The sequence below is a fragment of the Pollicipes pollicipes genome, unplaced genomic scaffold (genome assembly GCF_011947565.3).
Source record: "Pollicipes pollicipes isolate AB1234 unplaced genomic scaffold, Ppol_2.1 Scaffold_6138;HRSCAF=7277_pilon_pilon_pilon, whole genome shotgun sequence".
NCBI lineage: Eukaryota > Metazoa > Arthropoda > Thecostraca > Pollicipedomorpha > Pollicipedidae > Pollicipes > Pollicipes pollicipes.
In genome coordinates, this window is record NW_023596818.1 from 8,081,426 (window position 1) to 8,108,939 (window position 27,514).

The window sequence follows — 27,514 nt, forward strand, 5'->3', positions numbered from 1 at the left end:
AGTCGTTCTTTGTTGGCAAAATCCCTTCACCACCTTGCAATTGTTTACACGCCCCTGCCGCTTATAGTGATATCATTTAGCGGTGCATCGGTTCGTGCCGACACACTAACGAACATCTTCCTGCCCAAACGAGGTTGCTGGTCGGGTGATGCAATTCGAGATATTTCATTAAACCTTTTGATAGGACGGAGTGTGCGCAAATCAACGATTTTGTTGGCTGATCATCGACGCCTCAGTTGCGTTTATTCTTGTAGCACCTGTTCCAAATCACGTGCACGTGTCAAAATGTGTACGCGCAGCAAAGAGCACCGGGTCGTTTGGGGTCCTGGTGCAAAGAGCAGACTGGCTCTCCTTACCTTCTTTCTGTACGTTCGACCATGAGCTGTTGGGCGCACTCAAACGAGTGCCCTTGCCTGTTCCTTGGCGTTTTTTAGACGCTTGCCGTGTGTGGCTTTTGAGTGGTCCACAGCTTGCTGCCATAATAAGGCCGATTGAAACGAGAACCCATCACCGTGGCGTCTCGTGTGAGGAACATAGTGATAACACGCTACCGCAGACATGCCGCTTACAATGCGACACGTGGACACACAACGCCTCACGCAGAAGGCCGGTGGTGGGTCCAGACGAGGTCACAGGGATTAGGTTTAGTTCGAAAGTGTCGAGTACGGAGGCTGGGACTGAAACTTCTACTACGCGATTCTTTTATAATGCGGTGCTCTCATAACCGGTTGGAAGCATGCCCGTATTTCTGCTGCGCGGCAATCAAAATTTGCATCGTTATAACGATCAGCAAAATTAAGGTGTGTCTCGTATCGCTTGCTTATGTCCATACAACACTGCATGGGCTTTGGATGCTCTATTACTGTATGGTATAAACAGCTGCGGGCTGTTTGTAAATCAACTGCCGACTTTGGCGAATAAGGTGTGTTGTGCATTCCGCCGCTATCAGATTTTCAAGTCCGTATATTTCAGTCTCGTAGAAATTCGCGTTTATTTCAGAAATACAATAGCGATAGTAAACTTTGTCCCCGTAAGCACTTGCGGAAGCACGCAATGGTTGTGACATAAATTTCAACAATCTCATCAAAGGACATGACAATTTCTAGCGCACCAAACCGAAAACTACGGGATGGTTAATAGGCAGAAGTCGAGGCCGGCCATGTGCAAAGCCGTTTTGAGGGACATAATGCCGACTATCGACGTGATGATCGGATGCCTGCGCGCGATGACTTGGGCCAGGGCCAGCCATTGGACAAGAGGGCTGATTCGCCCCGTCTGCTCACTCAGGTAGCCGTCCTGTCCCTCCGCGGCCCCGGCTGGCTGCTGGCGTCCCCAGGACAGCTAAAACAAACAGGACAGCAAAACGTTTGGCGAGAATGACGAAACAAAAACGCTTGGCAAGTTTATTAATTGCGACGTATATATACGACAGCATTCAGGACCGAATATCAAACCTACCCTTGTAACCCATCTTTGCATGCACGCCTAGTAACGATCGAGTGCACTGCATACGAATATAGATCGTTAAGTATCAAATAACATTTTTCGTTCGCAGCCCCTTCACTTTAACTCCATGTGACATGGCATCATGCTTACCCAGCTTAGTTTATTCGTCTTAGTGGGTGCAGACCCCAATCCGGACATGCTGTTTTCATACGTCGTGCCGCCAGGTGAGTTTGATTCATTGGTTCCAACGTCTCCGGATCTGTCGAGACGGGTGCCCTTCGGCGTTTTATTGCGCTTGCGGGGTGGCATTTTAATAAAGTTCACAAAAACTGCCGAAAGCCGTCAAACACCAAATGCGGTGATTCGTAAAACAGCACCGCAAGAGATTAGATTAACACAAATATAACTGCGATTTTTTGCCTTTTCGTTTTAAAACAGAGCGGCCGAAAATGTGCACTGCGCTTTTATAAAATTACGTGCGAAGTCCTTGTGCCACACTATCTTTTGGCACTTTCGGTTAGATGTCGAAATGAGACCTTTCGCTTGGGAGCCACTGCGTCCCGAAACAGAACTGATAACCTCAAATATATGGTTCCTGATGAAAATAATCGCCTATATTCCCATTTTGTAGACAAAAACGTGAAGTACGCCAGCCACCATCGCCAGCTAGTTTGCGAGACTGCGAATATGTGGATCGTTTGCAAATGCAAAGGCCGGTAGCAAACTGCGCGATTGCACGCGCCTACTTAACAGCCTTTGACATGGCGCTGACAACCGAACCAAATGCTAAATGCGATTTTACTGTCTTCTCTTCTCACAAAAGAAAAGCACGGCCCATATTACCCACGCCCAACATATTCCGAGCCAAAAGTTTGACCGGAATGCATATCTAATGGCTTCCACGGTCATTTGCATATTCTCTTCGATTTCTGCAATTCAATTCTGTGGTGACAAATTAACGTCATCGGACTATCACACACGAACCACGCCAATAAGACACCCGAAGCACATTGAGCAACGATCTTTGCAGCTGTATATCACATATATTGCGAGCAGGTGCGGGAACACGGCAGGGTAGAGGTACGAAGCAGACGACGGACAGCCAGCCGCCACCCACACCTGCGACTGTGGCCGACAAACCAACCGAAACGGACACCTGCCATTCGAGATCAGGAAGGCAGAAACAACGCAAGACTGTGGTGCTCGATCAGGATACACGCACGATCGCGACCGGCGTGAGCATAAATGCTCACTCGGCCCCGGTGTACACGAAGAGCTTAAGCGTAACGTGCCAGCGCGCGCCGCAACGAATACTGGCATGACCTCGCCAATGCCGCATCCCAGGAGTATCAAATACGGCGGCCGTGAAAGACATGAGCGTTTGCAGCTCATGTGATCAGATGATCGAGTCGGCACGCCTAGAATCTGATCAAGCGCGGCATTAACCGTTGCACGACCGCATAACGAATGCCCACTCCCTCTCCAGCGTGGTAGAACTTGCAGCGCGAGCGAGCGTCGAAATTTAAAGCATCAGTCATAATGCCTAGGACGCCGTGACACCACGTGATTCAGCTGAATTTACGCTGCTGCGGATTCATGCCAACAATTCCATTGACAAATAAATCGAGCTGCATAACCATTTGCGGTCGATGCGCAACGCAAATCCAACAAATGAATCGAAGAGCAAAAATCACATTCATTGCACACTACGAAAAGAGCGGACTAACTACGCTCACTCAAAATGAGGTGGCCCCAGGCGCTTTGAGGCATGCAACCACGAGTCCGTGTTACACTTCTCTGACGTGCATCAACACCCAGCACGCAGGCATGCATACAATATACAGCGTGATGACGAATACTGCGAGCCAGGCCTGAAAGCTGTAGCGGCCAATACAGTAGCATCGCACTTGGCAGCCGGTGAAACACGTAGGACACGTAGCAGATTATGACCATGCTGGTAATCTCTTGACACGCATCTGGCCCGTGGCAGTCTGTGCCAGAGCCATTCAGCAGTGTAGGTTGGTGTCCACCCACCCGTTCAATGAGCTACATGTGGCGGGGTTGGGATGGTGACCGGACGCTGGCGCCCGCCCGCAGGCCACCAGCACGGCTGGTCTGGTCCAGTGAGAGCACTCCCTCCCTGCATCAGAGGGGCGCTCCCGTCTATTCCTGGACTTGGTGCGACGCAGCCACCCGACGCATGACAACAGCCTCCAGCTCGCACCAGGACGCCAGGGGTTGTGACGGAAGCGTTCCAGCCCTCTCGGCGGCCTTGTGCCTTGCTTCATCGCACGCAGCTCCCGATTGTCAACTGGAGCGGGGCCAAAGCCGACGACGTCCGGTACAGATGCCCGGTCATGTGGCTGAGGACAGCTACTACGGGTCGATAGCTAGCCAGCGTTCGCAACGGCGGTGCTATGCCCCTTCTACCCCTCACGTTGACAGCGTAACATATCCTGAGATAATTCGTCGCCAGGTCTAACTGCTGCTTTGAGCCGAAGTCGAACAATCATGTCAGACATGACGCACACGTCTAAAAGCCATTGGCTCACACCAGCTGCTGCGGCGCACGGACACTCAATAGTGAATGGTTCACGTCTTTTGCCGGGCTGCACTCGCACCACGCGTTGATTGGTCGGCGCCCGCCGTCGTGCCAGGGCCTCTGGCGGTGATTGCTCGGCACCCGCCGTCGTGCCAGGACCTTCGGCGGTGATTGGTGCACACCCGTTGTCGTGCGCGCACCTCAGGCGGTGATTGGCCGGTCGCTAGTGGCCGTGGCGACCCGTGAGTTCGCGGGGTCACCTCCGCCTGGTCAGCACACTCAGACGGACATGTCACCGGCGGCGAGGGGAGCCCGCTCCGCCTCCTCCGAGCACGTGGAGCGCCGGTCCTCGTCCGAGTCAGTGCCCGACCCGCCAGAGCTGAAACGCAGGTTTACACGTCAGGCCGCGCGCTGGAGCGGGGAAGAGGAGACGAGGGCGAGACACTGGCCCTTTCACAGAATAATTAACAAAGAAATATGCGATCAAAAGTGCTGTGGGCTCAGCAACGAAACACGCGAGCTTTATCCAGAAACCCCGTCAGCCAAAACAGACAACGGCTTCTGTCTGAAGGCCTGCCATCCGTCCCACCGGGACTTCGCCACGCCGGCTATGCGGACACCACAGGGTGGGCGCATCGCAGGGCGGGAGCGCTCGGCCGGACCTACCCTGCGGCGCTCAGCGCGCCCGCCTGGGGGAGATGCTCACACCGGGTACACGTGCCGGAGCGCGCTGCCGGACAGCACGGGCCGCGTGAACGGCGACAGCCAGGCGTGCCAGGTGCGCCCGAACACGGCCCGCATGCTCTTCCAGCGCTCCTGGCGCCGCCAGCGCACCTCCTCGCCCTTCAGCGCCTCGATGCCCTGGGGAGAGGCGGGACCGAGCGTCAGGGAGGCAGAGGGCGGCAGCTACCGCCGTCGTCGTCACCGCAGCCACACGGCGACGACAGCGCGGGAGAGGGACCCAGAGCCGCACTGGGGAGAGGCGGACCCGAGCGTCAGGGGGCCAGAGGGCGTCAGCTGCCGCCGTCGTCACCGCAGCCACACGGGGACGACAGCGCGGGAGAGGGACCCAGAGCCGCACTGGGGAGAGGCGGACCCGAGCGTCAGGGGGCCAGAGGGCGTCAGCTGCCGCCGCTGTCGTTACCGCAGCGACACGGCGACGAGAGCGCGGGAGAGGGACCCAGAGCCGTACTGGCCTCACGGCCTGCTGAAAGGAAGAACACGAATCTTCGGCCCGACCGCGTCCGTTCCCGACTTAAGGCGATTCAAACACGACGAATGTCATTTCGATATCTTTGCAATGGTTACAATGGTGACTGCAGTCCGAGCTGTACGCAACGGCCCTGAACGTGATCTCCTGCTAGCAGACGTGTATTTGTAGCGGATGTCCGGTAGCAAAGGCGACTTGGAGTGCTGCCTCGTGCCGCCCCTCCCATTCTAGCGGAACCTCACGCTGAGGAGCATCCGCATAGGAGTTCCTCCTGTTAAGGGACAGGCATTCATTTCCAGCGAAGTTCTTGAAAGGCGTTCTTGAGGTGCCGCCTCGTGCCGCCCCTCCCATTCTAGCGAAACCTCACGCTGAGGAGCATCCGCATAGGAGGAGTTCCTCCTGTTAAGGGACAGGCATTCATTTCCAGCGAAGTCCAACAAAGAATGTTCGTGGGCTCTTACGTCACATCGGCCCTCCCGTTCTAGCGGGCACTCCTAGGCACTGGAATCCCAACTGCTGCATCCCACCACCTCGCCACGTACCGTCTCGTCGGTCCAGATGGCCTGCACCTGCGAGCACAGCATCACCAGCGTGAAGATGCCGAAGAGGGCGCCCTCGAAGATGAGGAAGAGCAGCATGATGACGGTGGCGGGCGGCGTGTGGACGCTGCACGCCTTCCACTCGTTGTGGAAGCACGAGACGAACTGGTTCACCGCCAGGATCAGCGAGTGCACGGAGATGGCCGCGATGTACAGCTGCGGACGAGTGGAGTAGGGGCGAGGTGAGAATGTTAGCGAGGCATGGCTGGGTAACATCACCGCTTCCATTATGGTTCACCGCCAGGATCAGCGAGTGTACAGAGATGGCCGCGATGTACAGCTGCGGACGAGTGGAGTAGGGGTGGGGGAGAGTGTTAGCGAGGCATGGCTGGGTAACATCATCGCTTCCATTAAACGGCGCGGGAAGAAGTCATGTGAGGCAAGGGTAACGCTTTACAACTACAAGCGCATGGTGTAGCAAGTACGAAATGACACTGAGGACAAAATCAAACTTAACAAAAAAATATATTATAACAGACGAAGCAGGTTTTCAGCCACTCGGATTTGACCAGTGTGTTTTACCTCCAATAACATCAAACTAACATTCTCGCACAGCCATGGAAGACCCCTGCATTTCACCGATTCTTTAGTCATTTCGCTGAGTCCCAACCCATCCTGACGGCACACTACCGACAGACCACCCAACATCCGCATAACGAATGTACAATTTCGGTACAATGAGAACAGGTCGAGGTCTCATATCGACAATTTAATTGTTTCTGAGCGAAATTATCCATTACTTGTACAGCACCAATCATCTCTCAACCCCGTGTATGGCACGCAACGCCCGAGATGCGTCTATGCGCCAACACATACCCCAGATGACACCGCCTAACGCCAGGGTCCCCAGCTCCCTCCGGTCCCTCACCGTCAAGATGCCTAACGCCGGAGTCCACAGCCCCCTCCAGTCCCTCACCGTCAAGATGCCTAACGCCAGGGTCCCCAGCTCCCTCCGGTCCCTCATCGTCAAGATGCCTAACGCCGGAGTCCACAGCTCCCTCCGGTCCCTCACCGTCAAGATGCCTAACGAGAACGCCGGAGTCCACAGCTCCCTCCGATCCCTCACTGTCAGGATGCCTAACGCCGGAGTCCACAGCTCCCTCCAGTCCCTCACCGTCAAGATGCCTAACGCCAGGGTCCCCAGCTCCCTCCGGTCCCTCATCGTCAAGATGCCTAACGCCGGAGTCCCCAGCTCCCTCCGGTCCCTCACCGTCAAGATGCCTAACGAGAACGCCAGAGTCCACAGCTCCCTCCGGTCCCTCACTGTCAAGATGCCTAACGCCGGAGTCCACAGCTCCCTCCAGTCCCTCACCGTCAAGATGCTTAATGCCAGAATCCGAAGCTCCCGCCGTTCCCTCACCGTGAAGAGCACGAAGAACTTTTGATTGTTCTCGCCGACGCAGTTGTTGACCCACGGGCAGTGGTGGTCCATCTTGCGTATGCAGCGCTGGCAGACGGAGCAGTGGTGGGCCCGCTCCGGCTTGATGCTCCAGCACTTGGGACACTAGCGGGTGGGGCAGGCGACGTCAGCCTCTCCATACAACGGCGGCGCGGACAGACCAGCCGGCCCTGAGCCAGCGGGCGGCTGGTGCGGCGATACGGGGTCTGGTCACCGCGACAACGCATGGTTGGAGTGACGGGCACAGCGCACAAACAGACTACCAAAGCATCCGAGACTCGAACAGATGGCACGCTATATTCATGAACAAGATGTGCCATATACCTTCACAACAGAGGATTTTGACAACCTAGATGGAAGAATACTGCATCTGAAGCAAACATGTCTGGTTGATATCGCTCGCACAAATTAAAAATAACGATTACTGATCATTGGAGGTAAGTCAAGTAGTCATACGTCAAAGGTACAGCAATTCCAAGTAAGTCATATTCCTCGATGACGATAAACGCATCGCAAACAGCAAGTCAAATCGGTTTACCCTCGACATACAGGCACTTTATTTCTATCGCTTAATTATACCGCTAAGCGTCTGTCGCCGTTACCTTGTATACAACGCCACCCTCCTGGCTGGTGGCCCACTGCATCGCCTCCTTTGTAGCATTACCCCGAGGCACGGCGCCCTGGCAACAAGGCCATCGCTACCGGTCATGGAGACGTACACGAACGTATCGTCAACGCGTGCGAATTACACGAAACTCGCGATAAGGCATGGTTTGATCGTGAGATAATTGATTGAGCCTAGCTTGCTAGCCTCCATTGTTACACATCATAGGTTAAGATTTCCATATCATTTGTATAATGACGTAACTTTTCCCTGAATTAGTATTCCATACATGCCAGTACATGAACACACAAAATTCACACCTTGTCCATCACCAAACAATACAAGAACCCGTTATCGCCGTTAAAATGAATATGCATGAGCTTAACCTTTATGCAATCAAAATCAGTGACTGATTCCCCTAACCTACCACGCGCTATATCGCTGTGGCGCCCTGCACACCATCCCACCAGCAGAGGCCCGTCTCGCAAGTCCTCGCTCGCAGCGCCACCTACCGGGTCGGTGAGCATGGTGCGCGCGTGACTGGAGAAGGCCAGCAGCGTGAGCGCGTTGTAGACCACCATGTGGAAAGCGCGCATCATCGACTGCGGCCATGAGAGCAGGATGACGCCCATCACCACGTACTCGGCGTAGCCGATCAGGAACCAGGTGATGAGCACGCAGAGCACGCCGCAAACATCGCCGATGCACCAGAGGCGCCGGTTACAGCAGCGGTTGTGGCCGTCGCCGCGGTCCAGGTACGGCGGCAGCGGCTCGCTCATGGTGAGACGCTCGATGTAGCCGCTGCTCCGAGGTCAGCTTCGAGGTCACGTTAGGTCGAATTCCGGGTGGCCTCAGGTCACAGGAGCATGTTCGGAGGCAAGAAGCTGGAACAACAGACGACCGTCACTTTTTACGGAAAAATCATAGGGTCATTGGTCTATGGAAGGTACAGATGGGGCCAATTCAAAGGAGAATACTTTCATTTGAGGAAACCATACACATATTCTAGAATCAATTCATGGTCGGACTATCGACATCCTTGGAGGTAGAAGGTACATCTGGGTTAAGCAAGTAAGAATGCAGTGAGCAATTAATTTCAGTTAGTATGCAACCTTAAAAAGCTGGAGATACCATGAACAACACTTCAAGTATGCAGCAATTATAAACAGCTTGCAACTAGCCAGTCAATCTGTATCGCACACCGCACTTGCTGCAATCTTAACACGCGTTCGGGTGGGGGTCAAATTGACCCTCCGAAGGTTTTTCCAGAATGGTTTCCGAACGGCGCGGCGTAGCCGCGCCAAATTTAGCATACTTGTAGACAATAGAATAGCAGATTGTGTGCCATCAAAAATTTAGATGTACCTTGTAAGGTTGCTGACCTATGGCTAGGTCATGGGAAGATCAAGTTTGACAACTTCAGGGATAGGTTTGGCCAGTTGCACCTCACATCACAGAGAATGGACCAGGGGGGGGGGGGGGCGGGCTATACTTGCCAGTTTTGCAATTGTCCCTAGACGTTTCTGCCGAGTTGGCATATGAAGCTTCTGCACAACCCAAAATGTACATGTTGTGAGCTTGAAAAGAGGGGAAAATGAATGACATGGGGTCCCTTCAGCCCATATGAGTGACATGTTAAAATGCAATGGACTTAAACACACATTTTAAATTGCATGCTTCCATGTATAGTACAAGATGAAAGCCTGTGCTACAAAACACAAAATATGCCAAAAATTTCATGCCACTCCATCCAGCCAGCTTCATTTCCTTTTTCTTGTCACCAAAAATATTAAAGGAAGTGCTCCAAATTTGTACAGGACTTTAAACTAGATAGCCACCTTGAAGATCACTTCATTCCTCACCCTGCCATTCTTAGAACCCAGAATGCTCTAGTTTCTGAGTTACATGCCCACAAAGATGTGCAGACTATCTTAAGCAACCCATTTCAAGGCCATTCAGGCATGCACAAGGTTACAAAAACATTGTTCATATCCTGTCACCCGACTGGCCATGTGGTGTTCAAGACCAAGAAGAAGATAATCATGAAGTCATTTCAATCTGACCTTGGTGGGCATCATTCCTGAAACCAACAGCCTTCAACTGGCTTTCAGCCAACATTGTGCATTCAGTCTAAGTTTCAAACACAACTCATGTTTTGCAATACATAATACAGGAGGTTGGACATTAATACTAGTTGTTTTGGAAACAAAGCTTGCCACTGAATAACTTAAAAAAGTGCCTTAATCAAGCATGTGAATGCAAGTGAACAAAATTATATAATAAACATTCAAGAACATCACAAGAAAGCACCAAAACATGGGCACACAACCACACTTGGGTTCCAGAAATGCCACACCCACTGTGACACCCTACACCTCTTACAAATTTGCAGCAAAGAAGGGAAGTCAGCTTGTCAAGCAAGTGAGTCCACCTGTCTGCTAGGGCAGAATATTACATGGCTTGTGAAGGTGGAAATCTCACAGGTCAGTTTGGCAGGCTGTCTAACATCACACAAACATTTCTGAATAGTGAGACTTTGTCTAAATAGTTTTTTACCTTAAATGCACAAAGACAGATCAAGTCAGCCATTTTCATCATATCTGGTGCTTGCCTTGACATCTTCTAATGTGGATCATTACTCTTGATGTGGATGGACTTTCATCCCACCTGAGCTTAGCTGCAACTCTTACTTTATCTAGGATTGAAACTTTGTTACTCCAAAGCTATGGAGAGATAATTGTTAATAGATATAATAACACCACATTACAATAATGCTGAGATTACAACATCTACCACATGTATGATGAAATTCCCATTCATTGTCCCTGGAGCGCAGTGATGGGTAAGGAAAGCATAATGTGAAGGTCCTATCATGCAAGGCACATATATACATATTGTTTCAAGATGCATAATGAACAGAAAAGATACACACAATTGCAAGGCCACATCCATTTGTATTCTAAGGCCACTGAAAAGCTCAACATTCAACTTCAATAGTGACTGTTGAGAACATAGGTCTCTTACACAAATATGTGCTAGGAATACATTTTTTGCTGTTGCAAAGGCTGGCTGGATAGGAAGGCTGTTCCTCCTATCCAACAGCATAGGGGATGTGGCCCTGGAGGTAGCCTGCAGCTTAGTCGCTAAAATCCTGCTTAACTTTCATCCCGACCCAACCCATCTCCCAACAGCTCCGAGGCTTTCAAAGTAAAAACAAATATTATCGCTTACTTTCCAATATCCAAGCTACATCCGACCAGCACCCATTTAGATTCAGAGGCTCCTAATCGCCATTTAATTACGAATTCTAATAGGTATCTACTCTAGTTAGGCTAACACACTCGGCATTCCAACACCAAAATAATACAATTGAAGTGAACAAGGCAAAATAGGCGCATGCTGCTTCTAAAACGCAGAAAATATTTCAAGCATATTCATGGTGGAAACAAGTGTGTTACATCTTAGCTATCAGGTCATGAAACTTGTTTAAATTAACAAAGTTCTTCACAAATATTTCTTTTTATCTTGTTTGGCATAAAGCGTATGACAAAAATGGACAGCAACGAGCCAACAAACTCGTCTTCAACGCGTCACGCTACGCATTTACTGCGTTAATTTGAGCGAGATCGATCATCTTTAAACCGATCTTTCGATATTCTTTAATCAATCTTCAACCAATTGAGACGTAACCAAGACACGTAACAGAGACATAAGTCTCATACAGCCTTGACATAACCGGTAGCCAAGGTGGACACAGTTGCGGTAGCAGCCAAGGTTGTTGTAACGAAGCCAGCTTGGGACTGTAGGAATTGTGGTACTGATCTGGTGAGCGATAATTGAACAGTTTTAGGGCTTCGTGGGCGTTTTTTTGAATTACTGTGCATGGTAGCGGGAGGGGAATTTCGATTGCATGTAACTGAAGCTAAAAAGGCCTAGGGTGAGGGTTTTAGGCAGTGCGTGCTGTGACATGCCCATGCTTGGTTACAAATCATGCTAAATCATGGATGATGTACCCAGTGTGTAACTAGGGGAGATTCCATAATTTTCAAAAGTGTAGTATTATTTGTAATATTTCCATCAAAGCTCCTTGTTTCCTATATGTATCACTTCAACCTTCAGTGATCAAATTATGGTAATAATGCTGTAGCTTGCATGAGTAACATGAATTCAAAGCCTGCTTTCACATCATGGTTAATTAGAGAGCCTGCCTTTTGATCCACGCTTTCATGTTACTGATCCAAGATGTTTTAGATGCTCATAAATTGCCTTGATGCAAAATTGTTATCAGATTTATGCAGGAAACCTGGATGCTTAGAGTTTAGTGTATAGTTGTCACCATGTCCAGTGCCTAGAGAGCCAATATTTTAGATAATTATGTGTTAAAGGTACTTTCAGGCAAAAATGTTTCAAAAATTCCCAACCATATTGTTTTGAAACTTGACACAATTTAGCCTGGCCCCAGTTTGGTGCATGCTATTGTGGGATTCAGCCGACCAATGTGGTGCAGGCATCTGGTTCAGTTCAGACTGGGTTGGTGAAAGCAGATGGTAACTAAAGATCAGATGATCTCAGAGGGCAGGCTAAACCATGTTATGCATGATAACCTATAACACTTTTGTCACCAAATTTGGTGCCAATTTTGTTGAAAGATTTAGTATAGACACTAAACAAGATGGATTTCTGAGATCAAAGCAAATGCCAAGCAGTGTTTGTGGTGTGAGCCCTGTGTCCTGTGATCCAATCTGGAATTTCTAGGTCAGCTGAAGAATTGGGTTGTGACATTTTCATGTTCTGTAATGGCCTGGATGCCCATCCATTCCTCTGGTATCATCTGACCTCCAGCATGGGTGCTGTTACCAGCCACAGGATATCCCAGTCAAAGATAAATAGTGAAAACCTGAAGTGACTTAAACCCTTGCTGTCATGGGTAGTTGGACTGGAAGGATGGTTGGATCATTCTAACCCACTGAGTCATCGAGAAAGATGTGATCAAGGATGAATGGTCACAACAAATTTCATGATCAGGATCAGATGGTGGGGATCATGGCTCATGCAACAGGGTCTGCTTAGCATGAGTTCTGGTCTTCTAAATACATTTGTGGCCCTAACATTGACATGGGAGGGGGCAGACTGGGTCATTTTGGTTTGTCTCTTTCTCTGGACAGCTGAAAAGTTAACTGGAAAGTAACTTTCCCAAAAGGTTGGGCAGCTTCAGTTCCCAAGTGTACCCAGATGCTAGGGGATGCGGTGGGGGTAGGGATCAAGAACAAGGCCTCCCTGTTTGTAGCATAAAGTTAGCACCAACCATCACATGATCAATGAAGAGAATAAATGTTCAAGTGAGATTTGTGTGTGCCACCCCCAGGGACACCCTTATGTCACTTAGTGGACTGTCATGCTGTGAAAGAGCTCTGATTTCTGATAATCTGGTAAAGTGCATCTAGTTTCAGAAGCCTGCATAAATGGATCCTTTTCCATTCACTGGCAAGGACACTGTTTGGACATATCTGAGGACGGTTGCAAACAAAAAACGAACATTTGAAGATCCTCTTTATGCAGAAGGCAATGCTGCCTGTGGAATGCAGCTACAATATGTAGCTGTCGATTTGGATGAGGAAGAGCTGGAGTGGTGAGTTTTCAGTTGAGCTCTATTGCATCATTGAAAGTAATGAATGGTGCAAGAGTAACCAATCAATGTTTTATTTAGTTTGGGTTTGTGGAACTGTTGTTCATAGCTCTGTGGCTCCTGAATGTCACTGTAGATTGGCACTCCAATCATCGGAACATCATCATCTGACTATGTCACTGACCTAGCAAACTTTGATGGGGCAGGAAGAGGGGTTAATATCAGCAAGAGTAGTTGTTCTTCACCCAAAACACACTTTGCACATATATGTCAACTTAGATTATCAACAAAATAGTTTTGTTACTTAGTACATGTGGTTTTCATTGAACATGACTGACAACTACGTCGCTTATCATCTCACACCATAACGACGCTAGAGGGCTGGCCCCGGCCCATGCCCAGCAGCCGGCTACAGCGCCCGCTAACGACCCGCTGCCGACAGCGAGCGGGCGCCGCTGCGGTGCGAGGTGGCCGGCTGCGGCCGCCGGCTGGGCTCGGTGGTCGAGCAGGAGGCGCACTACGCCGCCAGTCACCGGCACAGCTGCGCCATCTGCCGCGCTCGCCTGCCGTCGCTCCACACGCTGCAGCTGCACCTGGAGGAGAGTCACGACTCGCTGTTTCAGCTGCGCGCCCAGCGTCAGCCAATGGTGAGACTGCCAACCGGGAGAGACGTGGGAAGAGCGGGGTTTTAGCCCTGGCTTTCTGTCGGGGTTGCCCGAAAACGCGCGTTTCAAAGCTTGTGATTTTAGCAGGAGGCGCACTACGTCGAGTGCGCCTCCTGGGGTATATTTCTACAGGTGCGTGATCCGCCGAAAACTACCGTTTTAGTTATACGAAAAGTGGTTTGTTGGTATATTCTGTCGACTATCTGTGGCCGTAATGGATGTATGTGCCACACTGGCCATACATATAAATTCTAATGATACTTGGCGACGACTTTGCATTATCCGCGTTTCGAAAAAGGCGTTCGTCGATAGGACATTGATTAACACCCATTCAGAAACCAGTACAGGCTCATCTGCTAAACATTTGTATATATATATATATATATATATATATATATATATATATATATATATACACACTTTCTTGTTTCTGGAGTAAAGTTTACATGCGGGACGTGACACAAGCACCTGGACTGTCATCCACTGCAGGCTAGCCCTCTTACCAAGGCATGTGCGTGACCCCCGCGTGCTGCGTCGCCCGCAGTACGCCTGCTTCGTCGAATCGTGCGGTGTGCTGTCGGCGGACCCGGTCGCCAGGCGGCAGCACTGCGTCAGCGAACACTGCTTCCCGGCCGACTTCTGCTATTCGCCCCGCCCCCCAGCTGCGGACGTCAGCGAGCCGCCGCCCCCGACCGTGGGCATCAGCGGGGCCACGCCCCCGGCCGGCCGGCCGCGCCTGCGCTTCTCGTACCGCGTGCCGGAGGAGGGCGTGAGCTTCGGCGAGCGGGCGGTGCCTTCGCTCCGGCGGAGAACACGACGACGGAGGCGCTGGAGAGATCGACATGGCCAGCCTGGCGGCGGCGCTAGAGATGGAGCCGTTGTAGACCCCGCCCGGCACCAAAGAGGCTCCAGCCCGGTCTCTGGTCTGTCGGCGCCCTTGGCCCACCTTACGGCCGTGTACGCACCGTCCAGTCATGTAGACTCAGCTAGACTATTGTGATTGAACCAGGCAGTGAGAACTCGGAGTCGCCGGAGACTCACGGAGACCAGGCAGTGACAGCTCTGAACCGCCAGAGATGGGGGGGGGGGGGGGGGGGGGGAAGGAGCGCTAGTGAGCCGCCAGAGACGAGGGGCTCGTGATTGTGGGTGTTGTAGCCCATCATGTGACGGGATCTGTGGTGGTTCTGCATGTTGACGGTCAAGCGGCAGCGAATCGAGGCTGGCCAGCCCGGTCTCTGGTCTGTCGGCGCCCTTGGCGGCCATTTACGCCGCTAAGACACGGACCATCGTACGTGGCTCTGGAGCTGTGTTGCTCCGACGACGACTTTGACTGGGACGTGGAGGTGCTGAGGCGAAACATGATGGTGGATTGACGGGACGTTTCGTTTCCTCTGCGATCCGTATTTTCTGTGATAAGGACAGGCGACGTGTCGCTCAAAGGTCACGCGTTTTTCGATAAATATAAGGTAAAATGCTGTTTTGTCCACTTCTTTTAGGAGCGGGCTGATTCAGCTCCTTCCGTGTTCCTGCCAGGCCGAGCCGTAGTACCTTGAAGAACAAATGTTTGACTCATACACTGGTTGGCACTTGCGAAAGACAGCTTGCCAGTACGGTATGCGACGCGTGCCCGTGGATATTTCATGTTTTGTTTTTTTTAAACGGGGACCGAAGTTTTGAAGAGGTGAGTTTGAAGTCAGTTTTAACCATAAATGGCGACGTGCGCCGTGTTTCCGCCCCCCCACCCCTTCAGTGGGGAACTCTGGTTCAGCGGCTGATTCGTACGGACATCTTGGCGCGACGCGCGGCGCCATGCCGCGCGCCGCGTGGGCGCGGGTCAGAGCTGCAGTTCCACGTGCCTGCCCTACATGGTCCTTGTCCGACGCCGTACCAAGCAGGCTACGGGAACTTCGGAATGACTACCATGTGAGAGTGACGACACCGGTGCATGTCTAAATGCATTCAGGGCTCAGGTGCCAACGGAGTGTAGTGATGTGTCCTGGTGCTGGTGTTGAAAAAAGCCCTGGGAAAAGCCATAGCCCAACCTGCGGCTGCTTATCGGTGTGTGCTGGCTGCTCTGCCGCTGGAATATCTCCTTTAAGGGAGAGCTTCACCGCCTGCAAGCGGCTCTCGGTTCCTTGTTCGTGCCTCCGCTTGTGCCTGATTTTTCAGTTTCTTCACTCGCAGCAACCAAAAGAAAACGTTTCCGATTACGATTCAGCTTCATTGGATAACATACCCATTACATGAATGCTTTGAATAGGCGCTTCGCTGCAGCGGGGCGACCGAATACAGGGTAAATATCACAAAACCGCCCCGAGTCGTACCTGATCCCGAGACGCAACCGGGACCGGACAGACGGGACCGGGACAAACATCCCACTGATTAATGAGCACACGATACAAGCCAATCAGGATACTTTCAGCTACTCTGTGGTTTGGCCTCAACACAACGGCAACTCATCTATATAAGTAACTGGGCCGCAGACTAACATCAACACTCGGCAAAGCTCCACACAACAGCTCCCGTGCCCCGAGCCGGGGGCGCACGAATACACGCACCACGTGGCGCAACAGGACAACAGAACCGGGCGCATCCGAACACGTGCGACGGCACGACGCGCCTCGAGCCCACGCAACGGGCGACACAGTCTGGCGGCGTGGGGTCCGACTGGCCCAGGGCCTCTGCGTCCGGCTCTCCGGCGCCGGCCAGCGGCGCATGGCAACAAGAACAGGTGTGGACGCGGCCCGAGCCCGCTGAGGCGCGCGCACCGCCAGCGACAAAGCGTCTGCACCACTTCCGCTGCTACTCGCGGTATAGAACGCTCCTGCCTCCGCCGGAACTACTACGATTACTGCTGCTACAACTCCGTGTCCGTTGCTGGCGGTAGCACATGTGCGGTAGCATAGGTGGCTGTCTATGGCGGCTCTGGCAGTGCGAGCGCGCGGCGCCGGAGCCGGCGGCGGCTAGCAGCGTGGCCCACAACGGCTGCGGCAAGCGGCACCGACGGGCGGCCCGCCTCATCGCAGCACCACGTTGGTGATGTAGAGGTCGTGCTCGGACTTGGCCCCGCGCTTGAACGGGTTCCAGGAGTGGCGGCGCAGCCGAGCCCTTGCTGTTCTGGCTGGCCAGGCTGCTGGCCGGGCTCGGCTTGCGGCTGGAGAACGCCGAGCTGACGCCCCGAGCTGGAGAGCGAGCCCCAGGTCTTGTCCGAGAGCGGCGGCATCGGCGGCGGCCGCGGCGGCTCCCGCGTCTGTCGCATGGCGCCGGGTCAGAACACGACGTAGAGAGAAAGAGAGCGGCGCTCAGCGCCAGCACATGAGGCAGAGCGCCAGGGAGCGAGATAGGTCACAGAGCGCAGACTCGAGACACATAAGGCAGAGCGCCAGGGAGCGAGATAGGTCACAGAGCACAGACTCGAGACACATAAGGCAGAGCGCCAGGGAAGCGAGATAGGTCACAGAGCACAGACTCGGGACACATAAGGCAGAGCGCCAGGGAGCGAGATAGGTCACAGAGCACAGACTCGAGACACATAAGGCAGAGCGCCAGGGAGCGAGGTGGATCACAGAGCACAGACTCGAGACGCATAAGGCAGAGCGCCAGGGAGCGGGGTGGGTCACAGAGCAAGACCCGAGACACGTCAGGACATTGGATGCATAGTCAGGATACGAGACGGTGCCTCAGAAAACAAGCAAGCACCAGCAGCAGGGTCAATCGGCATTGTAAATGCACAGGCTGCAATCAGTTTAACGCCTGAACGGCAGAGTCAGAGAACAAGATTTGGACATGATGTTAGCTCACAGAACCTATAACCAAAACATGCTTAAAAATGTGTCGGACTACGGTGGTCAAGTCACACCCGTTTCTCGCCCCAGCATTGGAGAGGAGTCACGGAGCACAAAGTCGCATTCACAGATAATGCCCAACAGGTGGGTAAAAACAGAAGCGGGATCAACGCATGACGGCTGGGAAATCATTGAAACATTGCCCAGTCGGAGGTCCAGAGGTCATGCGCTAGTAAAAAACATCGGTGACCAACTGGAAACGCAATGCAGTGACGAGGAGGAAGGCGCGCCCTGGCTGGACGATAGGGTTACAGTAAACTCGTCCAGATGCTGGCTGGAGGTCCGAAGTTCTTGACTAGCCTGGACTGAAGGTTCCCTGGAGACTCGCCCACAACAGCTACCACAAAGGAAAGGCGAAACCAAATGGCTCGCCTAACTATTGCCCACACATCATAGCAATTAATTGTGCAATATAGGATTCAAATTAAGAGTTGCAAAGCGGTATGTAGACCTCAGCTTTTGACCACCCGGCCTTCGATTTGGATCGTTTGCTACCCACTGGAACTCAAGGTCTCAAACAGAACACCCACAAGGGAAATCCCGACTCCATGCCATCCCAACATCCCGAGCAGGCCCTGGCGCGCGGTGTGACCACTGCCACTGCGTCCTCACCGGCTCCGTCTTGTCCATGGGCGTGACGACGACCAAGCTGAACTCGCTGCCGGCCTGTCGGATGAGCGCCACCACATCCGCGTGACCGCTCCACTTGAGGTCCTGGCCGTCCATGCCCACGATGTAGTCGTTTTCCTTGAGGCCGGCGCGCTGCAGCGACAGGCAGAGGTCAGGCGCTGGGCAAAGGTCAGGCGACGAGCAGAGGTCAGGCGCCGGGCAGAGGTCAGGTGCCGGGCAGAGGTCAGGTGTCGGGCAGAGGTTAGGCGCCGGACAGGGGTCAGGCGCCGGGCAGAGGTCAGGCGCCGGGCAAGTGTAAGGCGCCGGGCAGGTGTAAGACGCCGGGCAGGTGTAAGACGCCGGGCAGGTGTAAGGCGTCGGGCAGAGGTCAGGCGCTGCCAGGGGACGGGTGTATGGAAAGGGGAACGGCGGCGACATCTGATGAAAACAGCGAGATCGCTCCAAATGGAGAATGTAGGGTGTTGATGGAAAGGAACGAGCTCGATAACAGGTAGTTAAGATATAATTCGAGGCATGAATCATGGTTACATGCACAACACGATTCCCAACAGCGCATCATATAATGATTGGGTGCAGATATAACTTCCAAAGAGGTGGCATTAGTGTTCTTCATTCCTGTGACTATAATATGGCTGTTCAACATTTTTAAAGTCAAAGTTTTATCTTACACCCGGCCTTCTTGGCCACAACCCAGAACATTGCACGTGAGCAGAAGCACCAGGGTACACCCACGACTTCCACGCGTATATACATAACACATATATACAAACATATATACATATATACACACACACACATACACACACATATATATATATATATATATATATATATAATGATGCTATGTGCACACGCACATACAATATATATATATATATATATATATATATATATAATACATACACACATATACCTTTCACTTACTTCTTCCGCCAAGAGGCCCGCACTTATGACCTTTCAGCGGCCCCAGCGACCTTTGCAAACGCATGTTCACGCACACGTGACATACACACTCGCGTGGCCTCCCAGCGATCTTTACTTACAACCGCTTCACACACATCGCCGCTCACCTACCCCTGTTATCGCACATCCCGTTTAGAGGAGCAATCAGCGACCCCTACATCCCCCCCCCCCACACACACACGTGACCTTCCTCTGACCTCTGCCACGCCGGTGGGTTCGACGTCGACGACGACGACGGGCGCCTCCATCTTGACGCTGAAGCCGAGCCCCTCGCCGGGCTGCCGGCTGATGGTGACTGAGCGCGGCGCCGACCAGTGATGGTGCGCTGAGAACACCTCGACGGGGCCCAGCGCGCGGAACAGGTCCGGCACCTGGTGCTGGCTGAAGTCCGGCGGCCGCAGCGTCAGCGCCTGCTTGGAGGAGCCTGCGGGGACGGAGAGCCGGGGGTCACAGGGGAGACGGTGGCTGCTGGGACATCGTCTGTTTGGAGGAGCCTGCGGGGACGGAGAGCCGGGGTCACAGGGGAGACGGTGGCTGCTGGGACGTCGTCTGTTTGGAGGAGCCTGCGGGGACAGAGAGCCAGGGGTCACAGGGAGACGGTGGCTGCTGGGGCAGCGCCTGTCTGGAGGAGCCTGCGGGGACAGAGAGCCAGGGGTCACAGGGAGACGGTGGCTGCTGGGGCAGCGTCTGTCTGGAGGAGCCTGCGGGGACAGAGAGCCAGGGGTCACAGGGAGACGGTGGCTGCTGGGGCAGCGTCTGTCTGGAGGAGCCTGCGGGGACAGAGAGCCAGGGGTCACAGGGGAGATGGTGGCCGCTGGGGCAGCGTCTGCTTGGAGGAGCCTGCAGTCATAAAGGGCCGGCGTTACAGGGAAGCAAACGGAACGTCACCCCGAGAGCCTTTCAACGCGTCTGGTTGGATGGGCTCCTGGAGTGTAAAGAAAGGTCCAGGGTTTTACCAGTCAGGATGTAGTTTATGAGATATGTATCCAGTCAGCAATGTGTCTTCGAAGCATGTGGTGCCTGTGTACCAAGCTTCGGAACCCTCTTTGCATGCGTCTCTTGCATGGACAATTTATAGCAGCATTAGGCAAATCCACTCGGGTTTCGTTCTGTGATGCATGAAGATAGCAGGTGCTGAGTGGGATCCCTACTCGTCTTCCCTGCATAATTGTTTATCGCTCTTCTTTGCCACTGTCACTTCGCAAACAAAAAAACAAGCATCCTGCAAAATATCTGGGGAAAGTCTTTCTTCAAATGGCACGAAATTTTACAGTTTCCGCCACACCAGCAACTCGCAAAGAAGATGGAATCATCGATTGCACCTGCTATGCTCTTTCAGCGGTGCCTTGCACCGCAAAACAAGCCACAGTACTTTAAAACATCAGCACCATTCTCAGCCTTCCTGCGACTATCCATTGCCTTCCTTCAAACTATTAGCGTTATTTGCGACCTTAATACGATTTGTGTCACCCCAGACGGCGAACGACTTCCAGGCAGCCGCACGCGACGTCCCTAGGGCACAATGCACAGACCTGAAGAGAACTGAAAATGTTTCTGGGCTTCAAAGTCTTTGCTTTTTGTTAACTTGAATAGCCATGCGGAGCAAATCTGACGGGGATGCGCTCTGTAGTCAGAACAATGATCAATAGAGGCGACATGCTCGCTTGTTTGCTTATTACGATCGATACATACCGCACAGCAATTGACAAGCGCTATACCAAATTATGTTCAGTCGACTGCGGACCGGGTCCCGCCGCCGTACGGCGCCCAGGACCCGGCGCAAATCTGCTCGCCAAAAACAAGGGTCGTGAAGCTCAGTGCGAATTTTACCAGAGATTGTCGGCGGCTCCACGGGCTCGTCGAAGTCGTCCTCCTTCCGGATGATCTCCAGTCGCTCCACGGAGACGTCCAGCGCCACCTTCAGCACGTGGTGCAGCATCTCGCGCTTCTTCAGCTCGCGGGACATCCGGTACAATCGCAGACACTCCTCGTGTAGCGTGATGGCCTCGTTCAGGTGGCACTTCCCTGTGGGCGGCGTCATGTCCAGACATCAATGCTTGATGTTCAGCATTAGCATATGTTTACATGCGTTTTTAGCTCTATTTACGGTATCACGAACGATGTGGAACGATTCAGAGGCAAGTACACAATACGCAGCAGTGCCGTGTTTTCATCCCACATGCATGGTTGAAGTGTCCTCTCAAAATTAACGGCTTTCAGGAAACTGCACTTCGCTTTGGAAATTGACCCAACTGCCGTCCGATCACGAAAGCACAGAACCTAACCAGCAGCCATGCGGTCGTCTATTCCTGGTGACGTGTAAACCCCGTTGCGGTGCAGGGTGCGGCGGCCGAACGCTCACCCAGATACTTGGCCTGCGCGGCGTTGCGAGGCAAGGTCAGGTCGATGCCGAGAATGTCGTCCCGATTGCGCTGGGACTGCTGCAGCGTGTCTATCTCCCGCCGACCCAGCGGCCCCTGGTGCTCGAGGAGGCCTGCGTGCCGCGGGGTCAAGGTCATGCTCAGGGCGAGCGCTACTGCGCTCCAGCAGCGCCGGTAAACAGCGTCGCGGCAAGGGTCACGTACCCAGCCGATGCACGGTCTCGTGCATCATGATTTGGTACCGCACCACGGCCCGTGCGTCTGATGTTGCCGATATCACCGACGACAACGAGGCACGCAGCGCTGGGATTGCAAACAACGGAGGTGGTGGCGACAACAGTGGTGCTTGAATGGGAGATAGTACACATGTCATTCATCAAACATTTAAGCCCCACTGTGCAGGGACCACGGAGTTCTCCCAACTTCACGGGACATTTAACAGCCACTCTTGGATATTTCTTTCCAATCAATACCAATAGCGTCCATGTTAAACTTAGATAAATTTTCAAAGGGATGCTCAGCCCCCCCCCCCCCCGAGCCTCAATCTCACGCCCCTGCCAATGTGATGCCTCCCGACGAGGAGGGAAGGCAGCCTTCAGCCACTGCGGAATAGGCGTGCTCGCAGGACTAAAAGGTGCGTACCGATGGCGAAGTGGTGGTGAGCAAGGGCGACGTAGTAGACCTCCTTGATGTGGACCAGCTGCTGCCAGGACGGTGGCACCGACTCCTCCACCGACGGTGGAGACATCTGCTCCCGCAGACGGTGGTACACCTCGGACACCTGGCGATCACGACGGGGCTTGTCAGGCGAGGGCAGCCGCGGAGTCCGGGCCAGGGGCGTTACGGGTTTCTGTGTCTCATGTTGCAAGGATGGTAATCCGTTTAGCATGGTCAATAGATACTGGGCTTCCTTTTGCATCCACGCGATTGAACGATGTGCTCTTCGAATCAGTCTTGTCTTGGATGCTCAAGTCACTTCATCCCCCTCCCCACGGGACTCTCAAGCCCATTAATGGCTAGACAGTCTTCTCTCAGCCCAAGCGGAAATCCCTGAACATCTGGCCCCTTCCTGAGCCTCTGGCTCCTCCCTGAGCCTCTGGCCCCTCCACCAGCTGAGCTCCTCCCCGGTTGTTCCGGCTCCTGCGTCTCACCTAGGCTTCTGGCCCCTCCCTGGACCCCCTGGCCCCTCCATGGGCCTCTGGCCCCTCCCTGAGCCGCGCCCCACCCGGCTGTCCCTGCCAGTCTCTGAACCTCTGATCTCTCCCTGAGCCTCTGGCCCCTCCCTGAGCTGTGCTCCTCCCCAGCTGCCCCAGCCACTCTCTGAACCTCTGGCCTCTCCCTGAGCCTTAGGTCCCTCCCTGAGCTGTGCTCCTTCCCGGCTATCCCAGATCCTCTCTGAACCTCTGACCTCTCCCTGAGCCTCTGGCCCCTCCCTGAGCTGTGCTATTCCAGGCTGTCCCGGCCCCTGCGTCTCACCTGGGCCGCCTCCCGACCCATATCGAGCCGGGCAGCCAGCTTGGTCTTCTCCTCCGCCAGCGTCAGTCTCTCCAGCTGGCACTCCCGCGCCTGCGCCAGCAGCAGGTTCGACAGCACCTCCAGCACGTCCGGGTCCAGGTCGCGGCTCGGCGCGTTCGAGAAGTTCTCTAGGATGTATCTGAAAAGAGACGAGCGTACTCGATTTTTGTTTGAAATTTTCGTCGGGGCTTATAGGAGGTCATGAGTTATGAGTCATGATATCATTATAGATATGAGTCATCATTATAGAGTCATGCGTGAGACATGACTCGGTGACTTATATGAGGAGCTCGGAGTGTCTGATGTCCGACATGCGTGTGGTATTTTAGTTCACAGGCGAGTGATGTTATCTCGGGATGTAGAGCATGATCCACAGTTTGTGACATCTGATTGGGCCGCCTTGATATTCCCAGACATACAGCCATGTTGATACGTTCGGATACGACATACGAGCACGCCAATACGATACGTACGGACATTGCGATTTCTATCATTTACCGAAGGTACTAATCCCCGCAGTGCCCGCCCCTCCTGTCAGGGCACTGGGTATGCAACGCCATTTTACTTCAGTAGACAAACGTCCTAAAACCGCAACAAGTGAATGACATTTATCACTATTTGTCTCAAATTAGCAAGGATACGTTACGCTGTTGTTCCAACCGCCTTCACATCACAACGCAATCATAAAGACACCTGCTTCAGTCAGTCTCCAGCACGGACGCCGCGTTACTCTCCGAGCCACTACTTGTCCGAATCATGCTGTGCGGAGCCCTACCTGTACATGCCTGCCGCTCGTCAGGATCATGCCGTGCGGAGCCTTACCTGTAGATGCCTGCCGCTCGTCAGGATCATGCCGCGCGGAGCCTTACCCGCAGATGCCTGCCGCTTGTCCCGATCATGCCGTATGGAGCTTTACCCGTAGATGCCTGCCGTTCCTCAGGACCGTGCCGTGCGGAGTCTTAACCGTAGATGCCTGTCACTCGTCAGAACCATGCCGTGCGGAACCTCACCTGTAGATGCCTGCCGCTCTCACGTAGTTGTTGACGGTGCTGTCGAGACCCTCTGGACTGTCACGCTCTTCGCGCGCCCCCAGCTGACTGTGCAGGGCCGCGATGTTGAAGAGCACTGACGCTTTCTCGAAGGCCACCGTTCGCTGGCAGCTGGGCAGTCCAGTTAGCGAATCGTACCTGAAACCGGGCGACGTGGTCGGTGAGCGTGCACTTGGATGATGTCATGGGACTGTTTTCTGTTTTGACAGGTCAGGGTAAAACACAAGGGAAAAATGTAAACACAGCCATTTCCAACATATGATTGAAGATTGCAATGACGCATCAACACAAGAGATTCTCACGGACGTTTTGCTCGCCTTAATTCCTGGACAGAAAAAGTAATAAAAACAGACACTTAAGTTCTTGAATAGTCTTTCACGTGCATGTCTCCCTTATTGTAATCCACCCACAAAATTCGTACTCGTTTTGGGCCTCTCATGCTTTGGAACCGGCTTCGCATGCTTTGGAGGTGGCCTCGCATGTTTTGAAGGCGGCCTCGCATGCTTTGGAGCCGACCAGCTGCGCGCGCTTCCACACATCAGTCATGCGCCGTGCCCACCGGGGCTCGCGCCGGCGCATGCGTGCAGGGTACGCACCCAAACCAGTGGGTATTAGACGCTGATGGGCTGGTCCGCGGACTCAGACAGCTTCACAAAACAACCTCGTGCCAACACAGCACGACCGGGTCATCGCGCACGCAGGAGTCGCTCGCACGCGAGCTCTCGTGCTGAGCGGGCCGGCCCGGCGAGTGAAAAAGCGGTTTGTCTTAACGTGGCTGCGTCGGACAACGGTGGTACAACAAGTCACGGAGCACGGCCGCGAGGAAGATGTAGAAGATTGGCAGATGGTCTCATCGAGATGTCTCGTAACAATCACGGAGCTTGTGGCTCCTGGGCACCGGTTCTGCGGCACATCTAGCGGAATGAGATGTTGAGAGTGACATCTCTCCAAGTCACTCAGATCAGACCTCCAGATCACTTGTCGGTTCGAGCGCCTCGCGCGAAGTCTTGACGTGTGGCGTTGGCGAAGTCTCAGTGACGACTATGATATGGCTGATAGGAAAGTATGATACGACTCTGATAAAAGATTGCAATTTTGCAGGAGCTGCCCAGGAATGTAATGCACGCACCGATAAAGTCGCAAAGTCCCGTATAAATAGCATGGCTAAAATCTCGAAAACATCGTCTCACAATTGGTACTTTTAACTGCAAAGTCCAAAGCGATGCTGTCCAGATAGTTCAGATCAAACTGCAAACAAATGGAGCATTACTGGGAACGGGAATGGGTCTTACGCTTGCAAACTGAAGGCTTTGGCGATGTTTTTTTAAAAGCTCGGGGTGCGATGCAAAGATATGCGAACAAGGAGGGACGTCCAACTCCCTTGCAACTGTAAATACCAATGCACCACATGACATCATGTTCACGTCTGGAGACAGAGGCTCCTGGAAACCTCAGGAAAAAGAAATGCGAGCCCATTGAAAGCACCAAGGGGTGCTTCCGAGCTCCCGGGCTACGCTGCGCAAAGGTAAGACGTTGCCACGTACTGAGCAGCCGCAGACTACGCCGTCACAGACATAACAGAACAGCCAACAGCCAAACGAGCCGCATATGTCGGAACGCATTACTTCCACCACGACAGCGGAGCTTGCGTGTGTGCAGGAAACGGCGTAAACAAGCGGTCGGATGTCAGCAGCCAGACGCCTCAGCCACCGAACAGGTGGCTGCACGGCTGGCGGGGAAGCACAATACGAACCACGCAAACCGTGCAGGACATGGACCACGTAAACCGTGCAGGACACCACAGTCACGCCCTAGCGTCGGCGACTGCACGTCCGCCCACGAAGAAAAAGAGGATGACACAAAGTCCGGCCAGAGCTCACGGCACGGCACGGCACGGCACGGCACGGCCGTTTCGCGCAGTTAAGGCGCACGCCCCCGACCTGCCTCGGCGCTGGTGTTGGCGGCTGAGGCGGTCACACACTGTGTGCCGGTACTCGGCCGCGGCAGCAGCGGGCGGCGGCCGCGCCCGGCTCGTGCTGCGACCTCTGGCGACACCGCCTCCACGAGGACCGGCCTCCTGCCGCCGGCCGACGCACTCACCATTCGAAGTGCACGCCGAGGCTCCGGTCGGGCGGGAAGAACCGCCGCTCGACGAAGTATAGCTGGTTGTAGTACTCGAAGAGCAGGGCTAGCCCGGTTTTGCTGCGCTGGGGTGTTCTCATGGCCTGCGGACGGATATCGAGCAGATTGTGTGATCTGTGGCATCACGGGGAACGAGGAAATCATGATCATTTGACAGGTCGGAAGGAGGCGGGGGCAATATGAGATACCTGTTTCTAGTATATACCACCTGTTTCTGGTATATACCAGCTGTTTCTGGCATATACCGATGATATACAGACCATCTGCATATCTATTCGTCTTTCTATCTATCCATCTTTTTATCTAAGCACACATACACACACACGCCTAAACACCAACACACACACACACACACACACACACAAACACACACACACACACACACACACACACACACACACACACACATTATATTATATATATATATATATATATATATAATATATATATATAAATATGATACCGATGATATACCGAGAGCAACGACTTATCATGAACGTCAAATGAGCCTTTCAGAAACCTCTGAACCGGTAGGCAGTGGTTATCTTGGAGCATCCAGAAAATAATGATTACGTCACATGCCATCGTAAGAATGGGTGCCGCCGCGGCGTGTCGTTTGCTGCACAACGTCGTCGACGTAATAGAGCAATGAAGGGAAAATGAAAGCAGCTAAACATAACCTGAATGGGCAAAGACCGCAGAACATATGAAAGCGTTTGAAAATATTTCGTTATTGTGGTTACCGTGCATCGCAAGTACTGCTCTCCACAACATCGCTGCATACTGACGGTCAGTTGCAGTGTGTTGCAGCTCTATTCAAGCTGCTCAAATATGGAGAGCAGTCATGTGCAGTCATTTTTGGAAGGATGGCAGTCGTGACAGGGATGCATGATTTCAA

At 53.2% G+C, this 27,514-nt stretch overlaps 3 protein-coding genes and 1 long non-coding RNA gene across 7 annotated transcripts in view; 1 reads left to right on the top strand and 3 right to left on the bottom strand.

The window, feature by feature from the left end:
• Window positions 1-972: 972 nt before the first annotated feature.
• On the bottom strand, window positions 973-1,893 carry LOC119105711 (uncharacterized). Its single transcript, XR_005095059.1, has 2 exons — window positions 1,597-1,893; window positions 973-1,341 (listed from the first exon to the last, which is right to left on the bottom strand). It is a non-coding gene; the product is annotated as an uncharacterized LOC119105711 (long non-coding RNA).
• Window positions 1,894-2,469: 576 nt separating this feature from the next.
• LOC119105709 (palmitoyltransferase ZDHHC3) lies at window positions 2,470-11,137 on the bottom strand. Of its 4 annotated transcripts, none has more exons than XM_037229186.1 (8): window positions 11,032-11,137; window positions 10,357-10,495; window positions 8,313-8,684; window positions 7,799-7,876; window positions 7,158-7,301; window positions 5,741-5,953; window positions 4,695-4,849; window positions 2,470-4,367 (listed from the first exon to the last, which is right to left on the bottom strand). In XM_037229186.1, exons 3-8 carry the CDS (start codon window positions 8,577-8,579, stop codon window positions 4,268-4,270), a joined length of 957 nt encoding a protein of 318 aa, XP_037085081.1. In that variant the 5' UTR covers window positions 8,580-8,684; window positions 10,357-10,495; window positions 11,032-11,137; the 3' UTR covers window positions 2,470-4,267. The 4 variants fall into 4 exon arrangements, with proteins under 4 accessions (XP_037085081.1, XP_037085080.1, XP_037085082.1 ...); XM_037229185.1 differs by having other exon boundaries at window positions 10,357-10,523; XM_037229189.1 differs by having other exon boundaries at window positions 4,279-4,367; window positions 4,655-4,849; window positions 10,357-10,523.
• Window positions 11,138-11,676: 539 nt separating this feature from the next.
• On the top strand, window positions 11,677-16,848 carry LOC119106148 (zinc finger protein 511). The gene is made up of 5 exons (XM_037229746.1): window positions 11,677-11,737; window positions 13,251-13,429; window positions 13,869-14,073; window positions 14,636-14,881; window positions 16,768-16,848. The coding sequence occupies exons 2-5, from the start codon at window positions 13,263-13,265 to the stop codon at window positions 16,846-16,848; spliced, it is 699 nt and encodes a 232-aa protein (XP_037085641.1). The 5' UTR covers window positions 11,677-11,737; window positions 13,251-13,262.
• A 100-nt stretch (window positions 16,849-16,948) lies between these two features.
• The window catches only part of LOC119106149 (rhophilin-2-B), an 84,803-nt gene continuing 74,237 nt past the window's right edge, over window positions 16,949-27,514 (bottom strand). Inside the window, exons 7-15 of the mRNA XM_037229747.1 lie at window positions 24,436-24,612; window positions 23,387-23,564; window positions 22,553-22,691; window positions 21,892-22,023; window positions 21,360-21,554; window positions 19,727-19,953; window positions 18,549-18,698; window positions 17,218-17,341; window positions 16,949-16,968 (exon numbers count right to left, since the gene is read on the bottom strand). Of these exons, the coding sequence (XP_037085642.1) occupies window positions 16,949-16,968; window positions 17,218-17,341; window positions 18,549-18,698; window positions 19,727-19,953; window positions 21,360-21,554; window positions 21,892-22,023; window positions 22,553-22,691; window positions 23,387-23,564; window positions 24,436-24,612 (1,342 nt within the window). The remainder of the gene's footprint in view (window positions 16,969-17,217; window positions 17,342-18,548; window positions 18,699-19,726; window positions 19,954-21,359; window positions 21,555-21,891; window positions 22,024-22,552; window positions 22,692-23,386; window positions 23,565-24,435; window positions 24,613-27,514) is intronic.